Here is a 12,837-nt window from a genome sequence, read left to right as displayed (position 1 = left end):
ATTAAGAATGAAGATAAATTTACTTCACTTGGCATATGAAGTATCTCAGGTGGAGCTAAGTCTAGAACATAGGGCCTCTGAATCCTGTAGAAACTCTCCACCAAATCCTTTAAAAGGTTTATCAGTCACATTGATACAGAGTCAGCTCTCACTTATGAATGTTAATAAGGAGGAGCTATAGGAAGCATAATCTAAATATCAGATAATCATTTTTTTTCACTTTGGACTACATTATACCTGATAGAAGCAGGTTTGTCTTTGTGTTCTAAGAGCATATATAAATAGTGACTTAACATTCCTTTAACACCTAGGCAGGTAGGAACTGGGAGAAGGAAACTAGGAATGGGTTCCATGGCAATATGGAATGTTGGCCTGATGTTAAATCACAGTTGAGCTAGGATGTTAATTTTAATTTAGTCCTCAGAATTTTTATATTCTGTTGCTTGAAATAAATTACCAACTGGAACTAATCACTTTAGGACTATAGTGCACTTATTCCAATGATGTTTGTGTTGCTTAAAACTACTTTTAAAATTCTAGTTGGAATAGTTGCAATAACCTAAACACCCCTAACTATTCTGTTTTGGCAATTTTTTTATTTTATCATCCAGAAGGCATTTAATGTGAATTTAACAAATAAGATGAATGATCTATTAGACATGTTGTTAGTAAGTTTCAGATACATAGAACAAAATAGTTGCAGTATAAATATTTCACATTAGAATCAAGTGTTGATTTTATGATTAATTTCATAACAACTAAGGTTAATCACTATATTCATTATTCTATAGATAACAAAAAAGCATTTGGTAAAGATTTATAGCTGAAGAAATGCTAGATACTAGGGTTTGATAACTGTTACTAAGAAGTTAAAGCTAAGGATATGAGCAAGCGTGTGTCTCATCTCTTTTCAAAAGAAGTGGATATGAGTTCTAATCCATTAAAAAGTGGCAGTTTCAACTAAGTGCTATTATGAGACCATGAACTACTTCCCTGTTTAGCCAGTGTATGTTTCTTAGTAAAATTATTTTATTTATGACTTAATTGATATTAAGACTTAATTCTTGAGTTTCTGTTCTAATAAACACGAAGAACTGCTAGTGAATGAACAGTTTTGAAGTCTCACTTCCATACTCCATTGTTTTTGCTGAAATGATTTACTTTGAATAGTTACTTAGGTATTTTGCTGTCTTGACTTCTTTCCATGTCCCAACCTTACAGTCCAGGTTTGTCATACACAATTAACAGCAAATCTAATTCTGATTTTCTACTATATATTAATATCATAACAAAGCAGTACTGAGAAAGAAACTCTTTTACAATTCTATTTCTTTTCTCTCTCATTTTTCCATCATCTGTGAGACTGGATCTTTGCCTATATTGGCTTTTTACCAGTTTGTTTCCTGTTTCCATTTTAAAAAATCCCAAAAGTCACTATCTTTTATTGGGTCCCTAACCCTACTCCTTGTTTTTATTTTGCTTCTCCTTATTTTTATTCTGTTTTCATCCTAATACTCGTAGTCATCTTGTTTTCACTTTATCTTTTCACTCACTAGCTAGAGATGATCGCTATGGAAAATCCTGCAGACTTGAAGAAACAGTTGTATGTGGAATTTGAAGGAGAGCAAGGAGTTGATGAGGGAGGTGTTTCCAAAGAATTTTTTCAGCTGGTTGTGGAAGAAATCTTCAATCCAGATATTGGTAAATATTTTAGTGATGTGATCATGGTGTCATATCTTTTTGAATTAAGAATTTGTTTACCTAGATGTATAAATATTCCCCGTTATGAAGAGCAGCAGAAGAAGGTTTTGGTATGGATTACCTAGAATCACAGATAATGACAATTTGTTGTGAGTTTTTGGGACTGATTTGTATCGCTCATTTATTCAAGTTCTTTTTTAAATTACTTAGCGAAATATTTTAATATAGGAAATTATCTTTTAGGTAAATGAAATTGAAAATACTTTAAAATGGTTCATTAGAACAATTGACGGGTTTCTTTGCTTTTTTTAGTCTAAAACGTCAAACTCACAGCATTTCTGAAACAAGAATTTCATAGAAAAATGGTCTAAAGAATGTTGAGAATGTCTCACGAGTATCTCAGGCTCAAAATTTGGTAACACTGGCTGGTATCAAATTAATTAGGTTTATTTGCTACAGGATTTCTTGGTGCTGAATATTGTAATGTTTTCACAAACTTTTTGAACTCCAGAACCCTTTTTCCACCCTGCACCTAATAATATTTGCAACCCAAAAGAGTTTTCATTGAACCCAGTTTAGGAAAGACTGATCTACATGTGTCAGTCTGAAAGTGAAGGATTTGAGTTGTACTGATGGACAAAGTGATAGACAAAGTAGGCAAAATAGAACACAGAAAATATGACAGCTTCTTGGATAGTGTACTAACTGCGTAATTCTGAACTGATTCAGTTTCTACAGTATAACCACTTGGTTACTGGGTTTGCTTACTTTTAAACTTGAATGCATGACAGTTGTAGGAAAAGGATTCCACTAAAGATACCATCAGAATTGTGAATACATGGCATAGAATAATGCAGATCGTTTCCATTAAGCTTGAAAATTGAGCTGTGTTAGCCTTTTGATGCTCATTATGTACATTGAATCGACTTTGTTATTATTCTTAGTCATATATGTACATTTACATGTAAATGGCAGTAGATATTTTGAGATCATGACATAATATCTGTATTCTAGCTAATGTTTCTTAATAATCAGAAGGCTATGTCATTAGTATGTAATTTGTTCAAATAAACCAAGACACACAAAACCATGCTTTTTTTGAGATAGAAAATTTATAAGCTTCATAAGTTTGGTAAACCTTAGCTCTAGGTTCTGATGTGCTTAGAAATGTTAAACATTAGCTGTAAAGTATGCTTATCTGTAGAAATACATTTAAGAAAAAGCATATATTAAATAGTTCTACTTGATAGTAAGGTTATTGAAATGATGGCGGTAGAAATATCAAACGGGAATATTTTAGAAGAGCCACACTTTAAGGTGCTTTTCTTTGAGGGACCTGAAAAAATGTGCCAAAAATGAAATCTCCTTGGACTTCAAAACTCTTATCTTTCATGTACAGAGATGAGAGTAGTGACTTGTGTAATTTATATTCTGATTAATTTGTAGTTTATTGCTCTTGAGACAAGGATATACATTTGTGAGATTTCATCACATTTATTAATTATAATTAGTTTTTAGTATTCTTGACCCTATTAATGCCGCATTTGTAACTAAATGAAGTTTTTAGCACTTCAGTGGATGTTATAACTTAGACCTGTAAAAGAGTTCAGATCTAAACTGTGAAATTGATGTACGAATTGGACAATTTTCAAACTGTTATTTTATGAGCATTAAATTGCATTAGAAAAAAATAACTTGATTTATGCTCTTATGATCAAGGGGACATTTTAAAGTTCCTTTTTATTTAACTTAAACTAAATGTGAAAACGAAGAAACATTTTTAAAGCTTTAAATAATATTAAAAATTAATTTATTCATGTGCTCTATTGAGTTTTAAAGTTTGTTCTATTGGAAATTTCCCCCTTTTTCAGACCTAATTCTTTAAATATTTTCATTCAGTTTCACAGTAGCAACTGAAAAACATTTTAGTAAAGGGAGAAAAGTTGTAAATTCAATTAAAATATGACTTAACTTTTTCCTAAGATGTTCATCTAAAGGGAAAAAGATAATTTTGCCGTAGTAATGGTTATTCAGGTAGGTAAAACCAAAGATTCTTATTTTAAAATGAGTGATGTAAAAAAGGTCTCCCAAGTTTGGGTTTTGAATAGTGAAAACCATGTGAAACTGAAAAAAGACTACAAATACAAACTACTTTTGTTTTACTTATTGGCTCACAATTAATGTGTATATTAAGTAGCTTTGGGTTTTGGACATAATCTAAGTTTATGTACTTGGTTTTATCTGGCTTTGTTGGAAAGGTGTTAGAAAAACTTGACGGGAAATTGTACAATTTTGTTTTTTTTTGTTTGTTTTGAGGAAGATTAGCTCTGAGCTAACATCTGCTGCCAATCCTCTTTTCTTTGCTGAGGAAGACTGGCCCTGAGCTAACATCTGTGCCCATCTTCCTCTACTTTATATGGGGGACGCCTACCACAGCATGGCTTGCCAAGCAGTGCCATGTCCCCACCTGGCATCCGAACCGGTGAACCCCAGGCCGCCAAAGCAGAATGTGCACGCTTAACCGCTGTGCCATCGCGCCGGCCCCCGTTGTACAATTTTGAAAAAATTAAAACAAGCTTTTCCTTAATGAAATTCAAAATTGTTTTTTAAAACAGTGTCTGTGGATCAAGTATGTTTTTATAAGTGAAACATTTTCAAATTATGATAGCTTTTTTCCTTTTTTGCGTTTATTTTCACCCATTCAGTAGATAAAGTGTGAGTGCAAATTAACTTTTCATTTGTGTTAGTAGGAGATTAGAGAACTTGAATCTAATGAACATTTACCCTAACTTCTTGGAAAATGCCACCAAAATTGCTTATTACCTTGTTTCCTTGGCTTCTTAAAATGGTATACTACCATTTGTCACAATTTATAACAATCATATATTTCAACTTTGGTTTCTCAAGTGCTGATGTAATAGAGAATAAAAATTTTGTACACCTAGTACATATAAGTTTACATATATAATTACATTTATATTGTATTGTTCATCAGTCTTTAATACAATATAAAATTAATTGTATTTTTAAAAATCATTTCTTATAGGTATGTTCACATATGATGAATCTACAAAATTGTTTTGGTTTAATCCATCCTCTTTTGAAACTGAGGGTCAGTTCACTCTGATTGGCATAGTACTGGGTCTGGCTATTTACAATAACTGTATACTGGATGTACATTTTCCCATGGTTGTCTACAGGAAGCTAATGGGGAAAAAAGGAACTTTTCGTGACTTGGGAGACTCTCACCCTGTAAGTCTTCGTCATATTTTTATTCGATCTTTCAGATTTTATTTAAAAGCAAAAATCTAGTTTAAGAAAATTTGAAGTTTTCATTTGGAATATTTGTTAATATTTATACCTAGTAAGATACGATTGTTTTAATCTGTCTTAAGTACCCTAAAACTTAAAAACTCAAAGGGGAAATTTTATATGTATTGCTATCAGCAAACAGGTTTTGTAAGATTGATGCTGTAGAAAGTGTTTTTAAAAAATATTTTGTTTGTTTTTTATTGAAATCATGTGAGAATGCCGGGTGAAATCAGAGCTGCCCTGGGTAAGGGGCTTGGTGGCTACAGTTAGTGTATCTGTTTCTCTCCTCAGCCCCTCCCTAAGCGTGAGACACCTCTGAGATTCTCATAGAGCACAGTGTGAAATCCATTGCTAAACTGGTAGTGTAGGGTTTCTCAGCAGAGAGTGGTACCTCACCAATGACTGATAATCTTTCTTTAGTTTCTATATTGTAAACTGTTTAGGGAACAAGAGGGGGATACTATGTATGCTTTAATTCTTTATTGTCAAATTTTTTTTTCTTCCAAGAAGAGTGATACAGACTATTGTATTTTGTAGTTCTATAGTAGCCGTAATTTTCCATTTCTGGTTGTTAGGTTCTATATCAGAGTTTAAAAGATTTATTGGAGTATGAAGGGAATGTGGAAGATGATATGATGATCACTTTCCAGATATCTCAGACAGATCTTTTTGGTAATCCAATGATGTATGATCTAAAGGAAAATGGTGATAAAATTCCGATTACAAATGAAAACAGGAAGGTAATATATGTTTTTATATTGTCATTGTATTTGTTGCTTTATTAACAAAATTTCAAAGCATATATGCTTGTAATTTCTAAGGAAAGTATCTAATATAGTCCATACAAAGACCCAGGAATCAAGTAACCAAGTTCCTGTAAATGAAGTAGCCACTGTTTTCTGTTGGGTATAAGCTTACGTGAGAGCACATAGTTGGGCACTAAACCCTTTTTGGACAAAGAGGACAGGAGTAGGAGATAGTGAATAACTCAGTGTGGCTGTAATATAAAGCAAGAAGCCTGATGTTTCTCATATTAGGCTGTAAAGGGGAGGGAAATAGAGATCTCATGATTAAGATCCTTATCACCGAACAAATAATTGCATTTAATGTACACACATATATAAGTGACTTAAATCCACTTCTGAAAAATATTCTTTAAGTCAGATTTGTGTTTTCTATTGACTCAAAAAGTATGCATCTGGAAAGAGAGAGGAATAACCCAGAGCATAACAGGAAAATTATGATAAGTATATAATAAGCCTTCGAAAAACATGTTTACATTAATATAATTTTTGATAAAATATTGTACTCACTGAAGTACATTTTCCTTTTATGATTTGGTAAAATAGCTTATGTATCAAGTAAAACACCAACATTTTTGTTGAACTGGATATAGCAGGCAGCTTCCCAAATATTCTAGAATAGAAAACATGAGACTTCCTGGTTTACTCAAATCCAGTACATTGCGTTCTATTAAAAATGTTAGCTTTTATAAATAGATGTATATGTGGTTTAGATGTCTCTGTGTTTGCACACCAAGTTGAGAGAACCTCAAAATTGTGTTGAAGCCCAGCTTTTATATTCAGTCTTTAATCCGATATTAAAATTGATATTGTATTATTGATTATATGTATTATTAATTTATCTACATGGCCTTTTTACAGTTTAATGTTGGCTATTGCAGAGACCTGTGAAATTGTTAAAGGTATTTTCCTTTGTGTGTGTAAAGTTTAAATTGTTGAAAATATTCTTGAATGTATTTTCTTTTGGAAAATAAAAACAAAAAAGCTGTGCAGCCTAGTAGCTTGTTGTGTTTTGTTTGTATAGCATATTATAAGAAGTTCTTGTGGTTAATGTTTTCTGCAGGAATTTGTCAATCTCTATTCTGACTACATTCTCAATAAATCGGTAGAAAAACAGTTCAAGGCTTTCCGGAGAGGTTTTCATATGGTAACCAATGAATCTCCCTTAAAGTACTTATTCAGGCCAGAGGAAATTGAATTGCTTATATGTGGAAGCCGGGTAAGAAAGCAAGTGTCTGCGAAAGTATCATGTATGGATTTATTGTTTGTAATGGTGTGGTATAGAAGATGTTAAAACATATTTGCTTGAATTTGCAGAATCTAGATTTCCAAGCACTAGAAGAAACGACAGAATACGATGGTGGCTATACCAGGGACTCGGTTCTGATTAGGTGAGGTGATTAATTCTTAAAAGAAAGATTTAATTCACAAACGGGGGTGTGAGGTTTATTCTTTAGACCTTTGTCTCTAGGTGTTATTTCCAAAATAAGCAAACTCACAAATTCTTAGGCTATAAAATTAGAAGCGCTTTTGTAATATAATCACCACTTTTCATTGTTAATCTTGTGATTTATTTCCTGAAAGAAATGCTTTATGTAAGTCACGTTTTCTTCTGCATTTGGGGTATAAATTATCTGATATTCTTAGAGATTTTGATTACAGTGTGTTTACTGCTAGTTAGAAGATGATGAAAATAGAACTACCACATTTGAGTATTTCTCCTTTCTTTTGAACTCTGTTTGTGAACTGTTACTGACCTACCCTAAATGAAGTGCCTTTTCTGTAAAATGTTACTTTCTTTTATTTAATGCATATGATAATATGCCAAGATACATATTAGTATTTGTCTTTGACACATGAAGACACTGAGCCCCAGATTGTCACAGAAAGAGGCAGAGATTCCCAGTCTTACCTGGTTCCAAACAGATGCCCTTGCCTACTGTACTCTCTCTTTTTCTGTACTGTGTATCCAATCCTGAAAGACATAGACTTCCTCCTCCCCTGCTGAGATTGATAAAAGGGGACAAAGATGCCCTTTTGGCACCAGCTAGAGGTGTGAGGTGAGAAGGCATGCAAACAAATAACTTCTTGGAGGTTGTCTCTGAAGGTTATTGCTCTAAGACTAAAGTATGTGAACACCAGAAAATACTAACTGTATCTAGAAATAAACAATATGTTATTTCATATTATTTATGTTACATTATTTTCTTTTGTTCTGTTTATATTGTTCTTCATCCTGGTTCATAGGAGATTGCTAGTATCTCCTCTTTTTAGTACACCATTCATTTCCAGCAGCAGTCATGAACTTATTTACTCTTAGCAACCACTGTTCTGCTACTTACTTGAAGTTTCAAGGGCAACCCATAAAAGGGTTGAGATAACATGATAGGAAAAACCTCACTTGTGAGTCACAAAGAGGATCCGGGTAGTATCTCCATTAGTGATATTATTGATCACAAATAGGACTTTGTAGCATCTTAATGTTTCTTTGAGAATAGTTCAAACTATCTTGTGCTGTTCTTTTATGGAAAAACTATTTTTTAAATAAATGTCTTAATTTTATTTCTAGGTTATATAATAAGGTAATTCCTACATGATACGTATTTTAAGATAACATGTGAATACATGGTTTGAAGGGCAAGCTAATAAGCACTATGTGAAATGACAGGGATATAGTAGCTTCCAGCTCATTCTCACAGTTAATGATATTCTAAAACACTTTTAAACAAATTTCAGCTTCTTAGTTTTGTCAACATAAATATGAAAATATTAATTCATTAAATAGAGTCTTCAGCTAGTAGGAAGTTTAAGACTCAGAATAGTGATTATAATACCAGGGAAAAATGGCAATATTGATAATTTGGTTGGTATTTATTTCATATAAAATATTCACAATTCATTAAAATGAAATGAAAAACTTTAAAACTGTTTAATACATTTCAACTAAAAATTAGCAGTCTAACGTTTAGTAGTATATAAAGCACCACTAGAAAAATTGATTTTAGTTTTAAATATTATAAAAATATAGTTCTACTAAAACTTTTACCAATAATAAAATGAAAATAAATTATTAAAAAAATAACCCTATATTTAAAACATGAACGTTTGTACTTTTAAATAAAAGTTTAGCATTGATAAAAACAGTGTGAAAATGTTGAGTCACATGCAGATTTTTGTGTATGTGTTTTCCAGTTGCTGATAAAGCTCTCCCTGACTTCATTTGGTTTTTTTGGTTTTTTTTTCTTCTTTAGATTGGCACCTGGGCTAACAACTGTTGCCAATCTTTTTGGGTTTTTTTCCTGCTTTATCTCCCCAAACCCCCCTGTACACAGTTGTGTATCTTAGTTGTACGTCCTTCTAGTTGTGGGTTGTGGGACGCTGCCTCAACATGGCCTGACGAGCGGTGCCATGTCTGCGCCCAGGATCTGAACCCTGGGCCACCGCAGTGGAGCGCGCGAACTTAACCACTCGCCCGCGAAGCTGGCCCCCTGACTTCATTTGTTTGACTGCTAGGAGACTTAGAGATGTCTTTTCAAATGCTGTCTACATTTTTGGGGTGAGAGGCAGGAACTGCAATTTTAACTGCTAGTTTCTGTTTCACAGGCTTGATCAGATTCAGATTTGATCCGTCCATCCCTCTCACCCCCAGTTAATGTGATTAATTCCATTGAATTTTTCAATGTTATATCAGGCTACCATTCCTAGATAAGCCTAACTTAGCTGTAGTCTGTTAGTTTATAAATATATCGTTCTATTTGTTTTGCTAACATTTTGTTAAGAATGTTTTTATGTGTATTCATGAGGAATACTGACCTGTAATTTCTTTTTCTTGTACACATTTATCAGGTTTTGCTATATATAATGAGTTCAAAAAAGTACCCTGCTTTATTTTCAGAAGTATTTGTGTAAGATTGATATTATATTTTTCTTAAATATTTGATTGAATTCACCGGTGAGATATCTGGGCCTAGAGATTTCTTTTGGGAAGATTTTGGTTTATTTTTTTAAATTTTATTTTGAAATAATTATAATGGAATATTTTTTTAAGTACAGGTTGGTCCAGTGTACCCTTCATTCATTTTCTCACAATGGTAACATCTTACATAACTATAGCACAATATCAAGATCAGGAAATTGATATTGATACAATCTGTAGATCATAAATTTCATCAGTTTTTCACGTGTGTATAGTTCTGTGCACTTTATCACATGTATATATTTGCATAACCACTACCATAATCAAAGTACAGAACTTTTTTGTCATCAGAAGCCTCTGTTGTATTATTCCTTTATAGCCACACTCACACCCCCCAGCTTGAAATCCATCAAAGTTGTTGCATATACCGACAGTTTGTTCCTTTTTCTTGCTGTGTAATATCCCACGATATGGATGTACCACAGTTGGTTTAACCATTCAACTGTTGAAGGACACTTGGGTAGTTGTCAGTTTTTGCTTATTAAGTATAAAGCTGCTATGAACATTTAGGCACACATTTTTATGTGAACATGAGTTTTTTTTTCTCTGGGATAAATACCCAAGAGTGCAATCACTAGGTCATATAAGTGCTTGTTTAGTTTTTTAAGAAACTGCCAAAACTACTTTCCAGAGTTGCTATGCCATTTTACATTTCCCTGTGTGATAGATGAGTGATTGTTTCTCCCCATCATTGCCACATTTGGTGGTGCCGAAATTGTTAATTTTATCCATTTATCCGTTCTGTTAGATATGCTGTGATATCTTGTTGTGGTTTAATTAGAATTACCCTGATAGCAGTTATGTGGAGTATCTTTTCATGTACTTATTTGCCATCTGTATATTGTTTTTGTTGAAATGTCTGTTTTTTTACTGTTGAATTTGGAGTTCTTTATATAGTCTAGTCCTTTATGAGGTATATGGTTTGCAAATATTTTTGCCCACTCTATAGCTAGTCTTTTATCTTCTTAACAGAGTCTTTTGCATAGCAAGTTTTTAAATTTGATGAACTCTGATTTTTCTTTTTTAGATCATACGTTTGATATCAAATCTGAAACTCTTGACCTAGCCATAGGCCCTGAAGATTTTCTTCTGTTTTTTTCCCTAAAATTTCATAGTTTTACATTTTACTTTGAAATCTGTGGCCCATTTTGAGTTAACTTTTGTATGATATGAGAAGTTCAAGTCAAAATTCACTTTTTTTGCCAATGGCTATCTGGTTGTTCCCATATAACTTATTGAAAAGACTATCTTTCCCTTGCTGTTTTTTGCCCTTTTATCAAAAATAAGTTGGTAATGTTTGTGTGAATTTATTTCTGAATTCTCTCTGTCCTTACATTGATCTGTGTGCCTGTCCATCCTTCTGCCAGTATCACAATGTCTTTATTGCCATAGGTATGTGATAAGTATTAACATCGGATAGAGTGCTTACTCCCATTTTAAAAGAAAAGTTTCTTTTCCAAATTATTTTAGCTACTCTTTGCTTTTCTATATAGATTTTATATTCACCTTGTCTGTGTCCACAAAATCCTTGCTGAGGTTTTGATAGGAATTACACTAAGATCGAATTGAGGAGAATTGACATTTTTACTATGTTGACCCTTGTAATCTATGAACACAGTAATGCTCTCTATTTAGATCTTCTTTGATTTCTTTCATCAGCATTTTGTAATTTTTGGCATACAGATCCTATTCTTGTTTTGTTTGATTTATACCTAAGGATATGATTTTCTTTGGAGTGATTATAAATGGTATTTTATTTTTATTTTCAGTTTCCACGTTTCTTGTTAGTGTATAGAAATGTGATTGATTTTTACATGATCTTATATCCTCAGACCTTGTTGAACTCACCTTATTTTAGAAGTTTTTTTGTAGACTTACTGGAGTTTTCTCTGTAGGCAATCATGTTATCTGTAAATAGGGACAGTTGCATCTCTTCCTTTTAAATTTGTATGCCTTGTCTTTCTTTTTTCCTTTCTTATGCTGGCTAGAACTTTTAGCATTATGCTGAATAAGGGTAGTAAAAGTGAAAACCTTGCCTTGTTCCAAATTTAGGAGAAAGCATTCATTCTTTAACCATTATGCTTGATGTTAGTGTAGTTAGTGCTCTACACATTCAAGGAGGTTCCCCTCTATACTCTTTTGCTGAGAGTTTTATCATGAATGGGCTTTTGGATTTTGTCAGATGCTTTTTCTACATCAGTTGATGTGATCATGATTTTTCTTTATCCTGTTAATATGACACATCACATTAATGAATTTTCCAATATTGAACCAGCCATGCATACCTGATTCAACCCCATTTGGCTTATTGTTGAATTCTACTTGGTAATTGGTTGATGATTTTTGTGTTTAAGTTCATGAGAGGTCTTGGTCTACAGTTATGTCGTATTTTGTATTGTCTTGCTCTGGTTTTAACATCAGGGTAATTAAGGCCTCATGAAAAGAGTTGGGAAGTGTTATACTCTCTGGAAGCGATTGTGTTAAAGTGGTATTAATTCTTAAATGTTTGGTAGAATTCTCCAGTGAAATCACCTGGGCCTGGAGATTTTCTTTTTGGGGAGGTTTGTAATTTTAATTTTTTTAATGGTAATAGGACTGTTAAAATTACCTTTCATACTGGGTGAGTTGTGGTAGTTTGTGTTATTCGAGGAGTTGGTTTATTTCATCTAAGTTGTCAAATTTGTGTGTGTGGAGTTCATAATATTCCCTTTTTATCCTTTTGATGTCTGCAGGTCTGAACTGATCATCCCCTTTTTTATTCATGATGGTGGTAGTTTGTGTTTTCTGTTTCCCAGTCAGTATTGCTGAGCGGTTTGTCAAAATTATTGATTATATTGAAGAGCCAACTTTTTTAAAATTTCTTTTCCTGTTTTCAGTTTCATTGATTTCTGCTCTTTTATTATTTCCTTCTTTGTTTTGGGCTTATTTTGCTGTTCCCGTTCTGGCTTATTAAGGGTAGAAACACTGATTATTGATTTGGGAACTTTCCTCTTTTCTAATGTAAGCATTTAAAGCTTTAAGTTTTATTCTCAGCCTTTAGCTGTA

The 12,837-nt window shown here is 32.8% G+C and overlaps 1 protein-coding gene across 10 annotated transcripts in view; it reads left to right on the top strand.

The window, feature by feature from the left end:
• The window catches only part of UBE3A (ubiquitin protein ligase E3A), a 95,342-nt gene that overhangs the window by 70,188 nt on the left and 12,317 nt on the right, over window positions 1–12,837 (top strand). For all 10 annotated transcript variants that reach the window (XM_014844401.3, XM_044763317.2, XM_014844403.3 and 7 more), the window contains 5 exons: window positions 1,557–1,701; window positions 4,748–4,953; window positions 5,589–5,753; window positions 6,880–7,035; window positions 7,134–7,207. In XM_014844401.3, the coding sequence (XP_014699887.1) occupies window positions 1,557–1,701; window positions 4,748–4,953; window positions 5,589–5,753; window positions 6,880–7,035; window positions 7,134–7,207 (746 nt within the window). The remainder of the gene's footprint in view (window positions 1–1,556; window positions 1,702–4,747; window positions 4,954–5,588; window positions 5,754–6,879; window positions 7,036–7,133; window positions 7,208–12,837) is intronic.

The sequence above is a fragment of the Equus asinus genome, chromosome 2 (genome assembly GCF_041296235.1).
Source record: "Equus asinus isolate D_3611 breed Donkey chromosome 2, EquAss-T2T_v2, whole genome shotgun sequence".
Classification (NCBI taxonomy): Eukaryota; Metazoa; Chordata; class Mammalia; order Perissodactyla; family Equidae; genus Equus; species Equus asinus.
Note: the sequence above shows the minus strand (reverse complement) of the source record. Positions and strands in the feature narration are given on the sequence as shown.